Below are 19,643 nucleotides of genomic sequence, written 5' to 3'. Positions count from 1 at the left end.
CTTCATAATTTGCCCTTGCGTAGCTCATTTCAATAAGGACACTAAAGCTGTCTTACAAACCACATTTAAGCCTCAGGATCCCTCAGAAAGCATTATTTTCCCATTCGTCTCAAAGGCACATTGAAGAATGGAGACGTGACATGGCCTGCCTAAGCTCACACGTACAGCAAGTCTCTGGCTAACCTAGAAACTGAACAATTCCCCCCGTTTCCCCCACGATTTCCATTTGGGGAGTTGTCCTTTTCCAAACAACTCTCCACAAGTGTCAGGTCGCAGACCCCTGTGGCAGCCACCTCGCCAGACCCAGGGCTAGAAACCAAGAGCCCAAACTCCTGTTCTGTTACCAACATTGTCCCTGGGTGCGTCTACACAAGATGCTACTGCACAGTAGCAATGACCTACTGTGCAGTAGTGTTGGCAGGCACTAACTGTGATGTGATGCAACTGTGCAGTAGTAATGAGCTACTGCGCAGTAGCTCGTTGCTACTGAGCAGTAGCATCTGAAATGCAGGGATGCTACTGTGCAGTAACACCGGTTACTGCACAATCATGTAGTATTTGGGTAGGCAAGTACTAGATGACTGCGCAGTCACCACTGCATAGTCTGCTGCTCATGTAGAAGCGGCCACAGTGAACTAAACATGTGCTTAGAAATCTGGAAATACTTTCAATGCAGCTTTTCACATCAGATTCGTATACACTAAGTAAAAACACAGGCCCTGTCATGTTAGAAACGCTTATAGGTATTGGGGCTCTTTAGTGTTGAGTTACTGCACTGCGATCGAGGTTAAAAACCATTGATGTCTCACTTACCCGGGCAATCAGCTCCCCCACCATGCCAGTCCAGGTGCCGTTAGCCTCGGGCACACCATACACCCCATCCCCAACGAGGTGGATCTTGTAGTTGAAGTGGAGGATCTCTGCCAGCTCCTTCAGCATGTCCACACAAAAGCCTTCATAGCGATCATTTCCCTCCAGCTCCTGGTGGTTCCACTTCAGCATTAAGTAAGGGTTTTCCTGCATCGAAACTGGGCAGCTGTCATTCCCATCTTAACCGTGGAAGCCCAACAGCACTGAATACAGCATGACTCGGAGAGCAGGGGACACGAGGGGGGTTTACCGGGGAGTAAATGACAAGGGCAATGGCCAGATTTTAGACCTGCTCCATTCCCCGTGGAGAAGGGAGGTACAAGGGGGACTGAAAGTCTACTTCGGACACCGACTGGGGATTTCACTTGCGATTACAAAATCCCAAGGGAGTGGAAAGCTAATGTATGCAGTTCCACACCAGCAATCCTTGGACAAAATCTATAGACATGACTGATCTAACCTGACATAAGGAGTAGTTTGAAGGGCCAGCCATCCTGAACTGGAAAAATGGTCTATTCCAATGGTTTTTAAGAACAGGTTAGAGAAACAGGTGACTAGGATGGTTTAGAGAATGATGATCCTGCCTTGAGTAGGAGTTTGGAGCAGATGACCTCCCGAGGTCCCTGCCAGCCCTGCTTTTTTATGATTCCTGAACCTGGCATAACTTAGAGCAGCCTTGAGGCTGTTCTAATTGTTACTGAGGGCATCAACTTGGCTGCCATCTGCCCTGGACTGGAGGGTGGGCAGAAGGGTAACAAAAAAGTCACCTCCACTCTAATCTGTGCCTCATGTAGAGCCTAACTCAGCTGGCCCCAGGGAACTGACTCCAGGGGTGTGCAAGTGAAAAGGGACACTGGCAAAAACAAAGTGGCATGGTGGAGACGATTCTCAGGGCCTAGGCTATACCTATTCTCAGAGTATAGGAAGGGAGGTGGGCAGCACAGGGGCTTTATGGGGTGAGGACCCTGGTACCTGCACATGCACAATTCCAGGTCATGACAACTGTCTCCATCTTATTCATGCTCAGTAATTTTATGGATTGAAGGGACAACCATCCCTCCCCACCTACCAGCTGTATACAGAACAAGAACATCATTCAGAGATGAATTTAAAAATGCAACATATCCCCATCACAGTCCTCTCTCCCCAGCTGCTTCTGAACTCATCAAATATCATTTCCATATGAAACATCAACTTGAGTTTAATTATACTGTCATGAATTGTCCTCAGTGCTGTAATTAGAGATTTGATCGTCTGTTCTTTATGAAATCAGTGTGCAATGCTGCATGCTAGGGGCAGAGGGGGTGGAAGAAGGGAATAATATATTGGCTGACTGACACCCCTAGACACCAGGCTGAAAAGGAGCTAACGGGAGCTGTAGGTGACCGTCTCACTTACCAGGATGGTCGTGACAATGAGGGTGGTGTTGAACAGACTATCAGAGATGTTGGAAGAGAAGATTCTGTTGTCCATGGTAAGTCCTTCAGAAACATGCCAGTGACCAATCTGTAGAGGTAAACCGCAGAATAATGAAATTTACAGTGCAAATTACTGTATGCACCTGCCATATGGCTCCGGTGACTGACAACGATCAGGCCAGCCCTGGAAAAGGTATTTATTAATGCTCCATTACCTTTACAAGGTACCCCACTAACATTACGGCAGGCAGATTAATCCACTGATACACAACCTTGGCACACCCCACCTGCACTACGACACTAAAATCTGTCCCTACTCAGAATACTCTCTTCTCGCTCCCGGCATCCATACTGAGATTGTGGCCAAGGGCCTGAATTGTAAGAGGTTCAGGGACGAGCTTATCAAAGGGCAGGCCCTGTGGCATCTGGTAAACCAGCATCCTAACATGCTCCCACCACGTCACCTAAATGTGCCCATCCTTCTCAGTAGTCCTCTCTCCACCAGCAGCTGCAAAGACCTTCCTGTCTCACCAGGGCCATGTTGCTGTGTCTGAGGGCAAAGCCATAATGGCAGGACCACCCGTACCCTATTTCAGAGCTGGCCAACCTGTGGCACAGGCAGCCTCTGCAAGTGGCATACAGCAGATCAGGGAGGGGAAAAGCAGCACGGCGGCAGATCGGGTTGGAAGCATAAAGCAAAGCAGCAGATCAGGAAGGGAGCACAGGGCTGGGAGCAGAAAGCAGAGCAGCAGATCAGACAGGGGAAGGGGAGAAGAAAGGCACTTGGGGACAACGCAAGGCTGATTTGTGGCACAGGGTTGGCCTATTTAATGAACAGAGACTACAACTTCGCCTTTGCTTTCCAAAGATGTGCTTTTACTATGGGATAACTAGTGCATGTCATCCATCCTGCTGTAAACATTTCGTGCCCATAAGGCAGTGCTGGTCTTATCATGAGGTAGGTAGGTGAGGCCAATACTATATCCTGGTCTGACCACAGCCTATCCAGATGTAAACTCCTGCCTTGCCTTGTCCTGCATATGTGCCCATGTGAATGCACAGGCATTTTCTGCCATGAAAACCCGGCCCGGCTGCAGTGAATTTCTGGAAGCGCTGTCATGTAGCAAGCGAGCAGGACTCCTGCTTTTACCTTTCACTTGCTGTGAAACTGGGACATGCGATTCAACCTCTCAGCTGACTCGTGTGCAGGCTTTTATTGACCTCAAAGGAGCATCAACATCCTTAAGTATAAAGTACTCAGAGCTCTTTTGGGTAAAAGCTCCTGGTAGGAAGTATTACAAATACCCCGGCCCCCAAATTATCAGCAATCAGAGCCTAGTGGCATGGTGCTGACAGTAATGCTTTCTAACCCCTACCATGCAGCTTCACCTTAATAACATGCTCTGAAACTAAACCACTCTCCCAGCAGCACTGCACAGCTATTCATCTCCCCTACCCCTTCTATCAGCAATGCCTGGAGATTAATTAACCCCCAAAACTATAGCACTTGGGATCATCAGCCTCACCAATTCCACTCTGAGACTAATCCACCCTATCCACACATCTGGGTCATTACCTTAAAACTAATTTACCCTGTCCAATGTCATGGAACGGAGACATAGCTCCTACCTGACACTGTGACATGGAGACTAATTCCCCCTGAGTGCAGGAGAACACCACGATTCATCTGAGAGGCAACATAGCAGGCAGCAGGGTCTCATCCGCTGTACCCCGGGGCTCTGGCAGCATCTGTTTCCTGCTGCAAAGCTCCCCATGAGGCCCCAGACCTCTGCATACCACTGGCTGAGCAGGGGGCATGTCCCTGGGCTCCCCAAAGTGAGTTGTCTCACCCAGGCAGATAGATGGTGATCCCATCCTGCCTGGATGTCTGCAAGGGACCCTTTGTTGCCACCGTACCAAAGCGAATCGGTTCCACAGTGCTCTGGTACTGACACAGGCAGCCTCGGACGCTATAGTTCAGAGGCAGGTTTATCCTTTTGCACTGCCACGGTTGTCAGGGCGGTAGGAATAAATCGATTTCTCTTTCCTCAAAGCGTAATCTTATTACAGCTGAGGAGGTGGAAGGCAGGCGATGTGAAGCCTAGGCCAAATCCTCACCCGATGTAAACTGGCACATCACCAACCAAGCTTCCCAGCTGAGGATATGGTCCCCGAGCATTCGGCGGCTCTTCTTGGCAGCCCTTGTCCTCCAGCGTAGGGGGGAGACAGCTGTCCCAGTAACTTCACGTTCGCTTCTCAGCGTGGAGGCTGGATGCAAATGCCGTCTGAAGAGAGCAGCCATGCCGCCATACTGACGAAGGCCTGGGCAGCTCGTGGAGCTGGGAACAGGGACACAAGCTCCTTCCTCCCTCCGGGCTGCAGCTCTGAATGCTGACCGACCTTAAAGCTCAGGCATCCATTAGCCTGTTTGAGACACACTGCCTCCCTGCACTACTTCCCACATCCCTAGTGCACTGGGCAATGCAAAAGAGCTGAAGGGATGCTGAGAAGTACTAAGAACCAGGATGGCTCATTTGCAGGGAGGCAGGAGATGGAAGGAGATGTCTCTGGGGCGGAGAAGGAATATTTCCTCTGAGACCACATTTACATAGTGAACTTACTGCATCCCCTTCAGACAGCTGCGCTGGCTCTGAAACCACAAGCAGTGTAGCTGTGTCTGTGTGGTGCTTCAGGCAGGATAATTAATGTGCGGGCAGGCTAACTGGCCTGTCACTCAGCTGCACTAATTACCTTACGCCAAGTATTTCACAGACGCTGCTACACCGCTTCTGACTTTGGAGGCCGAGCAGCAGGCTGGAGGGCGCTGCTGCCAGGCACGGCGAGTTTAGCACGTAGGCTGTGGGCTCCACGTGCATTTCTCTTCTCATCCCTCAAGGTGGCACGTCAAGCTGGGAGAAGGAGGTGCCCTGCCACGGCGGTGCGTGGTTTGGCTGCACTGGCTCTGTGGGTGTTCTCCTTGTTCTGCAGGTAATACGGGGAAAGTTCAGCCTCCAGAGCTGTCAGTCTGGCACCTTTCACAACATTAAAGCTGCTCTGGTAAAAGCACTTGTCACATAAGGATCTCGGAGTACTTTGCAAACATTAACTTATCACGGCTTGCCATCCTGCTACGAGGCACCAAAGGGTTATTAGCCTGGTCTGACAAACGGGGAGACTGAGGCAAAGTGACTGATGGCAGGTCACGGCGCACGAGCTGGGAGCAGAGCCCAGGAGTCCTGACAGCTAGACTTTGTCCAGTTCTATTAGAAAACTCGCTGCGATTTAACCAAAATCAATCTGGTTGCATCTATCTATGCAACCCCCTCCCATGGAGGGAGACTTCAGTGGTTTTAAATTGTGCCTTGGCTTAGCTCTGCTCTCTCCCTCAAGGGTAGAGCCCACCCCAAAGCCAGGGGAGGTGTGATTTACTGCCAGGGATACAGGATCAAATCCTTTAAGTACAATTTAGATTGTCCAAAGAGAGGCTTGATCAGTGTAACCAGACAGATTTTAGCTACTCTGGTCTAAGCAAGTCCTTAAGCCTGGCTATAGTTACTAAACAACATTTCTTCTCCCTCCATTGCTTCCCTTGGGCTGCAGTCAGTCACAAGTAGCATCCCTTTTTAGATCTCATAACCAGAGATTAGTGACAGATTAACTTTAATTTTAACAGCCTCACTCTTTTCAGAGTCCTCCCTCTCCTGCTGGCTCAATGAGACTAATTGCCTCCTCCTCCTCCTCCTCCAGCATGGCAGAGGATTTGACCCTTCTTGTAAGACAGTGCTAAGGCTAAACACTTCAGTGTGCCAGGGTTATTTTCCACCCATGCTGAGTGCTTCCTCCAACTCAAGACTGACCCCCTTGATGATATGATAATGGTGTTAATCGAGTCCCCACAAGGCTTGGTGTTTCTGAAGTTTAATGTGTCAGAAAATGACTAGGCTTCTCAGATCTTCCCTCCTGCAAATGCAGGTGCCAAGGTGATTTTAATCATCTCTATTTCTCTAGATAAAGCACTGTAAAACACTTCACAAGACAATCAAACAGTCTATCCAGAACTGGATAAGATCGTTGTTATGACTCTGAGTGGAGTAGGGGTCTGGAGATTTTGGGGAGGGACTGACGGCTCTCTACAAATACCTCAGGGGCAGTAAGCAGAGAGAGGAGAGCTCTTTAAGGACAATAGTGACATAAGAACAAATGGGTATAAACCAAGTGGAAATTATAAAGGCACCAGAGTCTTGAGAGTCTGGAACGGACCTCCAACAAAAGTCCTGGGGTCAGGAAAACTATCCGGTTTAAATGGAGCTTGATACCTTTATGAACAGGATTCCCTGAACTGGTTGACTCTGACAACAGGGTCTGCACGGAGGAAGGAGTTCGCTTCCAGGCATATGGTCCACAGTTTTTTTCTTTGTCCAGTTCTTCTGCAGACTCCTCTGATGACGTTGGACAACTCGCTCAATCTTTCTTTGCCTCGGTTTCTCGTCTGTTAAACACGGCTAATGACAAATCCTGCATCTGCCCCACTGTCATCTCTTTGGGTCTTTGATGATCTTTGCTACATCGTGTGCAGCCTAAATGGTAGTGGGGCTCTGCTGGGCTTCGCAGGACTCCCGAGAGCCCCAGCGCACTGCCCGAACACAGACAAAAATAAAGCCCATCCCAACACAGCAGTTGCGCCTCTAATGAGCAAGGGAGCAGCATTGCCCGCATCGTTTCTCTACCTCCTTCGGCAGACGAGGTCTCTCAAATTAGCCGTTCCACAAAGGAGTTATTGGAATTTGTGACACTTAAAGATTTCTCATCGCCGCGGAAAATTACTGCCGGCTAACATGACAGGCACGTGGCGCTTCAGTCCCACTCCTTCCCTCTGCCAGACTCCCCTGGTTCAGGAAGGACAGCGCTAACGATGGCAGGGCTTCCCAGCTCCTTCTCACACGAGGTGAGAAAACACGGCTCAAACGAATGATTTAATGAGGTCTTTTCTGCACAGCTTCCCACAGGTCCACCTGGGAAGAAGGGTCATCGGGAGATGACTCTGTGCCTGCTGTCTCCACTGTTGGCCCTGCATATGGATGCCTCGAAACTACCAAGCACCCCTTTTCCCAGTGACTAAGATGGGGTTCCTATGGGCCCAGCTGCGGGAGTCTTGTCCTGCGGTCTGCCTTCCCCACCCCCAGCTCCGCTCATCCCCAGGAAAGAGAGAGAGAGAAATGCAATTACTTCTTGGTCAGCTTGCATGTACAGATCCTTGTCGAGGCTGGGAAGGGGATGGTTCTGGTAGGAGACATAATTAGGCACTCAGCAAAAGGCTCCTTATCAGCCCCAGGAGAAGGGGATTATAATCTCGGGCAACAATTTAAGAGGCAGCTGCAGGAATCCTGCCACATGCCTGAAGCTTTTGAAGGACACGGGAAGATCGCAGGCTGCAGGGCAGCGAGACGGAGCCGATGCGTGGAGGGGCTGGCACCGAACCTGCAGAGAGTCGCCGATTAAACCGGTGGGAGTCGCAGATAACCTCCGCTCTTGGATAGGCCCAGTCTGCTCCACTGCCTGCAGGTAAGCACCAGGGCTTGTCCGTAAAGGACCTAATCCTGCGAGGCGCCGAGTACTGTCACCCTTATAACAAAGGTCCCGGGAGGCAAAGGCATTCCAGGACATTTGCAAGAGTCCTTGAATCCTCACCAGGAGTTGGGGGAATGGACAGAGCTTAGGGCAAGAGCAGTGTGGGTCCCACTGGGCCCGATTAACCATTGACATGCTAACGGGATGAGGACTGCAAACAATCTCTGCTCTATCAGCTGGTTGCTCATTAGGATTTCATGAGCACATCAATGATGCACACCCTACCTTACTCCATGTTAAGACCTTATAGCTTGTACGTGGCTAATTAAACACACCCCTGGCATTGAGGCAGTGTGTGGCGAGAGCAAATAAACACAGCAAAGTTTCCTCCTCGGTGATCCTAACCCCTGCCTTCAACTGGCCCTATTCTCCCTTCCCTTCTGAGTGATGATCACCACCACACCCCTCCCTTCAATCCTCCCCTTTTCAAACCTGCCAAATCCCAGTGCCCTCGGTTTAATGCAGATCACTCATCAAAACCCTCAGAGAGATGCTACAGCACATTTTAAAGCAAAAACCGGAAAGATAGAAAAGAAAGAAAAATTTACAAACTCAGCCCTTGTCAGATCTCCGGATCACAGGCATGTTAATGAGTTTAGGCCTTATCAGGCATCCTGCGAACGCAAAGCGACTCTCGCACGGCTGGGGAAAAATTTCCACTCGTTAAACTAAATAAGGAAACGCGTTCGGCACATTACATAAATATATTAAAAATTAAACAGTTAGAGCCCTGGCGCCCTTGCCCATAAGCAACGATGAGTTTGAAAATCTAAGTGTCTCTAATTTGTTTGCCGGCTGCGATCTGGATCTGCTTCAACATTCGGTGAATTTTCTATCAAAGCTGATGAGCGAGAAGCCCCTGTGGCTTCAAGAGCTGGGGAAAGGGGTGGGGTGGGGTGGGGTGGGGGGAAGAGGGAGAGACAGACACAGGCAGAGAGCAAAAGCCTGTTAAGAAGGCAGGAAAGGTGCTTCAAAAAGCATTCTGCCAAAATCAGCAAATTTGACCCTGGGGAACAGCTTGTCTTGAGGATACCCGTGTTTGCCCCCGCTGGGTCAGGTGGGTTTAGCTGAACGGTTTCTAATCATTTATTTTCATAACAGCAGCAGCAACACAGCAAGTTCTCCCAGGCTGGCCGGCAATGAGGGAGACCGGGGAGATAATCAATGATGCATAAGTGCTTTCCTAGGCTCGAGACTTGACCCCGGCTCTCTGCTCCCACTGGAAGTCCTTGGGAGTGGGAGGGCAGCCTCAGCATGGCTTCTGGGCCGCTGGCCAAGGGTGCAGACATCTGGAAGGGACCAGACAGGAACCTGCTTCCCCATCGGGCTCCCTGGTTGCGGGGTTGCAGGTACACAACTGAGGCTGGGGGGGGAGATCTGGAACACGGGTGCTGGGAGAAGATGCGTTGCAAGGGAGCGGGGCGGGATGTCCTGAGGATGAGGTGAGGCCAGTCTGCAATGGCCCCGTCTCACCTCAAGAACAACCTGACAGCTGGGTGGGAAGCTCAGGTAAGGGCTCACTGCTGCAACCTTAATGGAGAGTCCAAGTGGAGGAATTGGGCTGTTACCAGAATACGTAGCAGCCATGTGCGCAACAGCCTCTGTTTGATGGGCTTTTGACAGGAAAGGGCTTAAGGCCACCAAATGCCCATCCATACGGCAGACTCACATCAGCAGGGCTTCCCCCGTCTTCCACTGGCAAGTGTAATCTGGAGTCATTTATCATCTCTCCATCTGGTGGGATGTTGATACAGCTGGACTCCAATGGGAGCTCCTGGGCACCTCTAGAAATACACCCAGGCCGCTTATTGAGGAGCCTAAGGTGCATGTCTTGTGTTAGAAAAAAATGTTGCTTTCTCTCACTGTGGATTGCCCCTGCACAGACCGGGCAAGAATGCATGGGTTCTCCAAAGTCCCTGGTGGGATCTGTCATGAAGCCCATTCACCTCGTGCCCTGCTATGGAGTACTCCACATTTGAAAATCCAGCGGCAATGCTTAGGTGGGAAATCTCACACCATTTTTGCTTCTTGCTGTGAAGTGACTGCCTTTGGAAACTCTCATTTGCCCTCCTGAATGTGGTCTACAGATCTGGTACTACCAGTAAGGATTTGTGAGATAACAGAACCAGGAAATACTCACAAGCCCTTAGGAAAGTTTGCGGGCCATTACGGAGCAAAAATACCAAACTAAAATGCTTTTCTCCTTGCCAATCAAGCCAGACTGATCCAGCCCCAATGGAACAAAAACAAGGGCTCTTCTACTGACACTTGGGATTGTACTGAAGTGTGCTGAAATATTATCATCTGCATATCAGTGCTAAGTGGACTTTGCGTGAACCACATTATTGGACCGTTTACCAGGTTTGCTCAACAAATAAAAAGCTCTTGGAAAACCGTTCTGCCTCCAAATATTAAAGCTAGTCCCCTGCCAATTGTAAAAACTTTATCATTTCTGTCATACGGGCAAGGAGCTGGAACACAACAGCAAAGCTAGCAGGGATTTCTATGCAATCAACCCGCACCATGGAGTTTTTAGCAAAACACAGCTACAAGAGGATCTCTCTATTTTTTTTTCCTGGTACATGCAACATCACATTTAAAATGTGTTAAAAAATACAGCAGTCCTGGAGTGCCTTAAAGCCATTTCTCTCCCTTGCTCCTGCATAAGGGCTGCTCTCCAGAGTGCAGATGGGCTTGAATCTGTCACTTTTCCTCACTTGCAGGGTCCAGGAGACGATGCAAATGGGTGCTGATACTATGAGGGATCTTGCCGCATGGAAAATGACATCCAGTTTCCTTGCTCATTCAGAGGGAGCTGAAGGTGGTGTCAAGGCAGAGCTGTCGCTTGACAGGTAAAAATTGGCAGGCAACGTTTAAACCAGGACTAAAACTGGCTCCCGCAGCAACAGAAAAAGACTCCCTGATGCCAAGGTCCCAGGTAAGGACGAGGCAAGATGCAACCATCTGGGAAAGGGGTTATCTCAGAGAAAAATTGCTGATGAGAGATGAGCACAGGTCAAGAACCCAGCCCGTGGCTCCTTCATTTATTTCATAAAACAGGTTTGCTTTCCCCTGTAAAATATCACCTTCTTGCTCATGCTTCCTTCCATCATCAGCTAACGTCCAACTTGGTATAAGAGGGCTTGACTCCAGCAGTTCCTTTACCCTGCTGGACTATAACCCCTTGTCTCTCTCCCGGCTGCCTCCACTATTACCCATCTTTTCATTTGATCCTGTCATTATGGGAACTTTTTTTTTCTCTGGAGCTTCTGCCATAAGGATCAGGCTTCTTCTGCAATCTCTCCCTCTCATTGCAAGAGACAGGACACTTAATGCAAGGGGCCAGGGATCTGGAAATCCCTGCGTCTGTCCTAAAGAGCCTAGTCAGGAAAGACATCAGGCCTGATGAAGAATGCCTTGCATTTGAAAGCTTGTCTAACTTTATCCCAACCAGTTGGTTCAATAAAAGATATCACCCACAAAAATCCTTGAGGGTGATATCGTGAGGCTATAACATCACCCCAGTACGATATAATGAGGAGCCGCACTCCTGCCCCATTCATTGCCCTACCTCTTTCTGTCAAAGTTGAGATGACAGGCCTATCGGCGCGGGATCAGAACACATACGAGCGGAAAACAGCAGGTCTGAATAACTGGTTCAGCCACTAATTGACCAAGGGGGAGTTTCCCGCTCTGCTGCAAAACCAGCATGTCCATAATGAGAACCGAAGAGACCTACTGAAGCACAGCACTGAAGCAGAATTGCTGGATAGCTAAAGCACAGCAATACTCACCATTGCCGCTGGGTGCATCAAACGTATCGCTCCACTAGCCCTACATCTTTCAATGCAACCAGAGTCCTTAGGAAGCCACTCGGGAAGGACTCTCACTGGCCAGTCTTGCCTTCCTAGGGGGCCATTAATAGAAGTGTGGGGTTTTATCAATCAAAAGCCAGCCTGGCGCTGCATGAGAAGGAGCAGGGACTCTTATGAGAGCACACGAAAGCAAACAGCAGTTGAGTGAGGGAAACAGTGTGACGACAGCAGAGAAAACAGCGATGCAATGAGGGCTCTGGTGCCATCGCAAAAGAGAGAACAAAGGGCAAGCAGGTGACAGCACCATAGCGCGAGACAACAGAGATCAAGCAGGCGCCAAGGACAAACTGCTCTGGCTTTTCTCTGCTTAAGAGCTTGTGGAGCCTGCAGGCGGGTTGGGCACGGTACAAATTCGGTGATTCGAGCCAAAACACACCCCATCCCTACAACAGCTGGAATGATAAAGGGCTTCAGGAAGAGAAGGTAGCCAAGATGCATGAGTGCTAAAGGGGATCTGGATACTGCTGGGTCAATCCTGCCAGGAGCCTCCCCAAATGCCCTAACCAGCCTTTGCTCAGGATGAAGAGAGACTCCTTTTGCTCTGCATTTGCTTGCTTACCTAGAGCATCACCCTAATGGGAGAGGATCTGCCTCCTGTCAGCTTGCCCCTGTATGGAAACATTTCTAAACTACGCTGTCTGGGTGCTCAGGCAGATTCAGGCACAGGCATGGATCTGCAGCTCCTCTAAACTTCGAGGGGACTGCAGGTGCTCAGCACTTCTGAGCATCAGTCTACTTTCAGTGCCCGATTCAGATTTAGAAACCAGAACACATCAGGCAGTCACGGCACCGAGAAGCAAACTAGCCCTTACAGAGTGTAGTGGCAATAGCAGGGGAATTGTATCTGGGCCCTGCTGTATCGCTGACCCTGGAATCAGCAGAAAATACCATTGGAGAAGGGGATAGAGAATAAGGAAGGTAATACATTAATAGCAGGTGGGGATCAGCAAGCACTCAAGGGGAAAGAGACCAAGAGGAATGGGAGGGGAGTAAAGGGAAGGATTAGACCTGGCCAGGACTGGGAATACCCATTGCATGGGAAACTCGGACACTGGTGATTCTTTCCTGCTGCAAATTGGACGAAAAGCCCAAATTTTGACATTTCCCCCCAAACTCAACTGCAAAACATCCTGTTTCAGTTGGGGCTCTTGAAACATTTTGTTTCCCCTTTACTGCTCTGATGCACTTAATTTAATATGAAATATTTATACAGAGAAAATTATACATTCATGTTCAATATCATAGAAAACCTAATATTTTAATAGTCTATAAGCGTCCCAATGAACCATTTCTACGCTGTCCAGAAGATTATGAGGAATGAGAGAGGTTCCTGTGAAATGCTTCAGTTCTGACAAAACTGCATTTTTCAATGGGAAACTCCTTCTATCAGCTCCAATAATAATAAATTAAACATTTCTGCATAGGTTTTAACATGCACGCTGTATCCTAACTCAGCAAGCCTGGCTCTGCTCTTATTTCGGCCGTGGTGAAAATCAGGAGTAAATCCCTAGACGTTAGTAGTGTAACCAGGATGAGAATCCAGTCCAGAAAATTCTGAATGGATTGACAAGAAATGGGAAATGGGTCTTTTAAATTAAGGTGATGGAGGATTTTTCTTGACAGCTGTGTGGAATCCTGTCAGAGATTAAATCGTGCCAATTTTCTCCCTGCCATTCTCCATAAATCATGGAAAATAACTTTTATTTTTATAAAATGCTTAATAGAAGCCTGTTGTTTCCAATGTGTAAGAGGGCCCCTTGCCCCGTTTTGCTCCCCCGGCTGCCATTTGCTCTCGATGCAGGTGGAATGAGAATGGCATGGAGTCATGTCCTTCACCGATTTATGCCCACTGCGGACCTAACCCATGAAAGCTGCTACATTTAAATTAAATCTTGTATTTTAGGATACAAGAGCTTAAAGGAAGAAGCATTGCAAAGATAATTTTCTTGTGCATAGATGGTGGGGTGGTCTGTATGGATTTAATAACAAGGCACGAATTTAAATTGATTTAGGCCTTGTCTACAAGGAAACAGTGCACTCATAGACACTAAAGTATGAATTTAAACTGACAGAGCCATTCTAGTCGGACTTCTTCTCTGGCAGAAGAGCGCCAATTTTGATTAAGCCTCCGTGGCTAGACTCAAACTAAAATAATTCTGCTCTTCAGTTGAAGCAAACATGGCTGCACAGAGGTTTGAACCAGTTTAACTAAAGCAGAACACATCTGTAATGCAGATGGCCCCGTGTGTCTGCAGCCGGTGAAAGGGTTGTAGGCACTGAATGCTGTCCCCTAGGAAAGGGGGCTGCTACGTCTGCTGCTGAAGCTGGACAGACTCCGATCTGGTGGGAGAGATGGTCCTTGAAGGAGAATTTGAAATGCCTGGGGATGCTTTGGAGCCGTCTCCCGAGTTAGGGGAGCAAGGGATTGCTTCCTTCCAACCCATGCGCAGCGTGAGCTGCAGTTAAAGCCACGCTCTGCTCATTCCTTGTGAAGGGCCTAATCCTGCCAGGTACTCTCAACTCCCACTGAGGTCAGGGGGATTGGAGTCTGGGCTCGGCACCACCCAGGCAGGATCTCAGCTGCCAGCAGGAACAGCCCTAAGCAGCAGGCTTGCAGGGTCCCAAACAGCCTTACCTGTCTGAAGCCACTGCGTGTGTACTGCAGGATTTTCAGGGCATAGTTTGACCGCTGACCTTTGCTGTTGAATTCGATGTGGCCGGTGAGACCTTCCAATTCTACCTGTCCAAGAGAGAGTGAGTTACAGCGCCAATTGACACGGCCTTAAGCAGACTCTCCCAACTGCTGCTGCTTACTTTGTTAGCAAGCGCAGGGCTGTGGAGCGCCTGACATTTACCCTCTCACTAAAGCCGTGGGGAAGGGGTATGAGTAGTATTTTCACATAAGGATTTTAATGGCCTTTGTGATCTGTCTGGAGCAAGGGGTCAGGGGAGAGCACTGTTAAGTTGCAAGGAGTTTCCTTTCCCAAGGAGGCTCTCTTCTCTCCTTCATCATCACCCCACCATGCCCGAAACCTCCCCTTCACCCCACGGCTGCCCCTGGCTCTGCTGCAGAACTAAGCAGCTTCATTGCATTGCATTGAATCACGTTGCTGGGGCCTGCGCGGCAAACTAACACATCACCGCACTGCACGAGGCAGGTGTTAACATGGGGTCACATTGCAAAGGATCCCAAAACAAGCATCTAACCTTGTACAGCAGATTAAATGCTGCTGACTTGCTGCTGAAGCATGTTGCTAGTCATGACAGCAAGTTAATGGGACTCCTTTGAGAGCCAGGAGCAGCTCTGTGGTTGGAGTCATTTTTGTGATCGGGTATCAGGTGGAGTTCAACTCGGGACTGGAGTGACAGTCATCAGGCCAGCAGGGTCGGACACAGGCATGGGTGAACCGGGTGGCTGCCCAGACAGAAAAGGGGCCTGAAATTGGTCATTTTTATTATTATCGTTATCTCTGGCAAAGCGGGGCCTGACACTAAAAGTTTGCCCGGGACTGCCAGGAGTCCAGGTGTGTTGCTGCAAGCCAGACCAGGGCCACATCGGAGATAACTTCCCATGAGTTTTCTACCATTTTAGAGAAGAAATTTTATGAGATCTGTTGTTTTCAGGACGCATCCAAAGAAGAAAAAGAGAGCAGGTTTCTTTGTGTTTCGAACAAGTCCAGCTCGGGGAATAGACATTAAACCTCTCCAAGAATTTGAGAGGGCTGAAATCTGGGATTCTGATTTTGACCCATAGCTAATTTTGATCCAGGTAGCCCCCGACTTTCCAAGCCAAATGAGGCCAAACTCCTCCGGAAAAAAACCTTATCTGCAATTCTTGAGTTTTGCAGGAATGTGCTGCGGGAACATGAATCAACTCAGGGTCACTGAAAACTGGTCTTGGGTTGGCTGGAAACACTCCTAAAGATCATGTTAAAAGTGCACTGAGTTTTGTTTCTGCAGCAAAACCTGCAAGACAGTGAATTTCACGCAGTTCCAAGGCTGGTTACAAACATCTTTGCCCAATGCTCCTTTGAAACAGGTTGGCACCTTGTGCTTTAGCTGAATGGGCCTGGCATCATCAGGCAGGCACACAAATGCTTGTCTTTAGCTCTTGGCAGAGAGGAGAGACGGAGGCACATAAATCAGCAAACTTCAGTCCCTTCTCACCATTCTCAGGTAGTTCATCAAGCTGGTACCATGCTGCCAGATCTGTGCAGAGCCACAGGACAGGGGTTTCACACCAATTTCCTGGCTCCGGTTCAACTCCTGGACTGCACTCACAACGGCATAAACGGCATCAAACAACAAGGCAGAAGACAGCTGTGAAGACAAGACAGAGAGAGTCAGCTCCAGAAGCTGGAAAATTCAACAAGACCTGATAGTTTGCACTGGCATGAAAGATCAAGTCCACAGCGACTGCCACAAGCATGTGCATGCAGTTACACCCCTGCACCATAAAGGAGCCCACACACATGCAGGATCAGACTGGGCAGCTAACCCCTTTACTGGAAAGTTACTGGAAACCCCTTCTCCAGCTGGACTTTCCTCTGAAAATGCCATGGTTCAGGAGATGTTGATACCCATATATTAGTTTGATTCCTTCGCCATTTCTTTTTATCCACCCAGTCTCACATGCAAAACTGTCGCAGTTAATAACCGGCTAGTTGTTCTCCTATCTTCATTGCTGTAGCTGAAACCTCACTTTTAATTATCATCACTTCCCAACTGCGCTGGAATGTAGTTGTTGCAGCTCATTACGATCAAAGCTGCATTTTTCTACTGGTCTCTTCAAAGAGCCTCCTCTTGACTGCTCCGGTGTCCGACAGCATCTTTTCTCTTTAGCCTGTTGAACCTTCCCCCCATTTCACCCCGGCTGTGGGCATTTACAGTTCAACTCTAGCTACTGCTCCTGTCCCTCTCAAAGCCTGATCACATTCATTCACTTCCCCTATTACCGTAGGGAGACAATCATGTTCAGTTCAATCACCTGAGTGGTCCCCTTTGGCTCCAAGTGTTACTTGTTTGAACACAGTGAGCTAGATTTAACCCTGCTTGATCCTACTCAAGGCAATGGCCAGGATCTCACTGTCTTCGATGCCCCAGTGTCAGGCTTTTAATGAGTGCCAGAGAGGGCTTTAAAATGCGGGAGCTGATGCTATGAAAAACTGTGGAATCCAAGCTTAATGCTAGCAAAATCCCTATCATCAGCATTAATGGTGCCGATAATCCCTTAAAGATTTCTATCTCCTATCCCTCAATAGCATTCACATTTGTCCTACCAAGCTTCCTTCCAGCCCAATCATTTGTCTCCTCCTTTCTCCCTGCTATTCAGTATCAGGTCTTATCCCACATTCATCCCCACAAGACCCAAGCGCCATCTAGGAACACACCAAATGGCATGACAAGCGTCTGTCACATGTGGTTCATCTCTCAGTATTTGACTCTTTTCACTCACAAGAATGAGCATAACATTTCCCCTTTCTGGAGCAACTTTCATTGCAGGGACTCAAAGTATTCTGCTAACATAGATTAACTGAGCGTCAAGATGTGCCTGGGGGCATAGGGTAAGTATTACACTCATTTTTAAAGGAGGGTAAACTGAGGCATGGAAGAGGTTGAATAGCTTGACCAAAGACACATGGGGAGTCTATGGCAGAACTGTGAATTGAACCCAGGCATCCTTTTTCCTAAAGTCCCTTGCTTGAACCATAAGGTATGGTTCAATGTCTTCCATTTATAGAGGCAGGGAGTTTTTTCTCCCATGCCTGCTTCTTTCTGATGTTCCCCTAGGATGCACTTTCAGGGCTTTTAAAGTAACTGCGGTATCCCCCTCCCAGCCCCTCTTTACTCGTCTAGTCTCCCTTCAACCCAAGTGCCACTGCTAGGAACGGCAAGCAGAATTGCTATATCCTCAACTCTCTGTGCAGCTTAGGGGGTTTAGAAAAGCCTGTAAACACATGCATAACTTTAAGCATGGATTGAAGTCCCACTCGAGTCATGGGTTTACATGTGCACTTCCATACTTTGCTGACACAGGGTCCTTATCAGTAGCCACAGACCAAATATTCACATGATGTCGAGAGGTGCAACTCCACGAAGCTCAGAGTTAAACCATGTCTGAAATCTGACCCAGCATCGTTCGCTGTCTCCAGACAGGTTTTTATTTCCATTTCATCTGAGCAGTTAATGAACTCTTATTAGCTAGCGAGCGAGATGCTTGTAGATCTTAGTGAAGCATTTGACATTATTGACTGGGATATTTTACTCCTGAGCATTGAACAGTTTTGCTGGTCTTTTTGGTATCGTCTGTAGCTTTTGAAACAATTTCTTGGGCTTGCTTTGCTTCAGGAGATTTCCTCTATTGGGAGGGGAGGAATCTCCCAGGGTCCTGCCCTCCCCTTTCTTCCTTCTCTAATTACAGCCTTGCTCTGAAGCACCTGATTTCCTTTTCTAACCCTGGGTGTCATTGTTAATCCAGTCATACCCTGCCCATCCGAGTCTCAAACCCCCCATTCTAAGCTAATCACATGATTGTGTGCAGTCTGAGCGATGACTTCGGAAAGCTTGGGACTGGCAATGATGCAACCAGCATGAAGAGGAGCCAGGACCTGCCCTCAGGCACCTTGATCTTTTCTGCCATTATTTCAGGAACCTGTTTTAGGGCCCCCACCTCACCTCCTCCCTACTCCCAACACCTGCTCTAGACAAGCCAGTGGACTACATTTTAGTCCAGCCAATTGTTTGCTTCCTCTGATCGCTTAACGCCAAAATCCTCTCTGCCACTTCACTTCCTGCTGCGGTCAGCGCAAGAGCCTGCTCCTCTACTGTCCCTGCCATCTGGAGCAGGTCTCCGCATCTCTCCAGCCATATCAAATTGCAGCTGAAAGCAATGTTTCCCCCTTAGCCTATTGCCATTCCCTCTGCCATTATTTATCTGTTAACTCCATTAGCTGTATTTAACTTAGCAAAGCAATTTGGGATTGAATTTGTATGGAAAGCTCTTGCACAAAATTAAGTTGTTTTTCATTTATCAGCACTGCTAGCAGGCCTTTTGGGATCTTCCACCCATGTGGTTTAAAGCTCATTCATGAAATCTTTCCTCGTTCCCCTCACCCACCCTCTCAGCCTCTCCTATGAAATCTCCTGTTCCTTTTACTCTCCCTCCTCTCTAAGCCACAGCTCTTTTTTGCCTTTGACATAAAATCAAACCCGATTTGACTGTTAATACCCGACTCCATTTTTGTGCACCGTATCTGGAATAAAGAGGTCCGTGACATGCTGGGTGTGGCAGGTGCTGTGGGTCCCAGAGGAGGTTCCTACTTACTGGAGTATGTGGGTTGTGGTGGAAGGGAAAGAAAAGACCCTTTCCCTGCCCTGTATCCATCTCACATGGCTGATGAGATCCATAATTCAAGTAAATACCCCAAGAAGGTACCTTGGAGAGACTGAGGGATGGGTAAAAGCATCTCTGTCCCCTCCATATATCAGCCAGCTGCCCTACGCTGTGCCTTGAAGGGCTCTGTGGGCTGCAGCCGGGCTACTAAGCACTGTCAGCCGCTCCCTAGGAAAGGGATAAGAAGCAGCTCCATCCTTTCTATGTACCACCAGTTGGTTGGAGAAGCAGGGAGGTACGGGAGCATGGCTCACCCTAAACTGCCCACCACAGTGGCACCGATCCTCCCCAGGGTCAGTATAGCTGGGCACTGGTCCCGGCACACAACCATGGTGGACTCCCACAGCTTAGCCCTATAGAAACACCAGTGGGCCTGGCACAGCGTGGCCTGGGTTATAACTTTTAGTTACCAAAATCATCCACAGAAAGGCCACGTTTGAAGACAGGCTGCTCTCAGCA

General features: G+C 48.8%; 1 protein-coding gene across 8 annotated transcripts in view; it reads right to left on the bottom strand.

The window, feature by feature from the left end:
- Positions 1 to 19,643, bottom strand: part of GRIK4 (glutamate ionotropic receptor kainate type subunit 4) — a 271,109-nt gene that overhangs the window by 35,218 nt on the left and 216,248 nt on the right. For 7 of the 8 annotated variants that reach the window (XR_003093249.1, XM_025200022.1, XM_025200021.1 and 4 more), the window contains 4 exons: positions 15,959 to 16,111; positions 14,427 to 14,531; positions 2,269 to 2,376; positions 814 to 1,017 (listed from right to left, as the gene is read on the bottom strand). Coding sequence is in view for 7 of the 8 variants with exons in the window: in XM_025200022.1 (XP_025055807.1) it covers positions 814 to 1,017; positions 2,269 to 2,376; positions 14,427 to 14,531; positions 15,959 to 16,111 (570 nt within the window). In the remaining variant the exon portion in view is untranslated. The remainder of the gene's footprint in view (positions 1 to 813; positions 1,018 to 2,268; positions 2,377 to 14,426; positions 14,532 to 15,958; positions 16,112 to 19,643) is intronic. The other variant, XM_025200024.1, reaches the window with a different exon arrangement.

The sequence above is a fragment of the Alligator sinensis genome, unplaced genomic scaffold (genome assembly GCF_000455745.1).
Source record: "Alligator sinensis unplaced genomic scaffold, ASM45574v1 scaffold278_1, whole genome shotgun sequence".
Classification (NCBI taxonomy): Eukaryota; Metazoa; Chordata; order Crocodylia; family Alligatoridae; genus Alligator; species Alligator sinensis.
The sequence above is the reverse complement of the archived record's forward strand: the minus strand, read 5'-3'. Positions and strand labels throughout refer to the sequence as shown.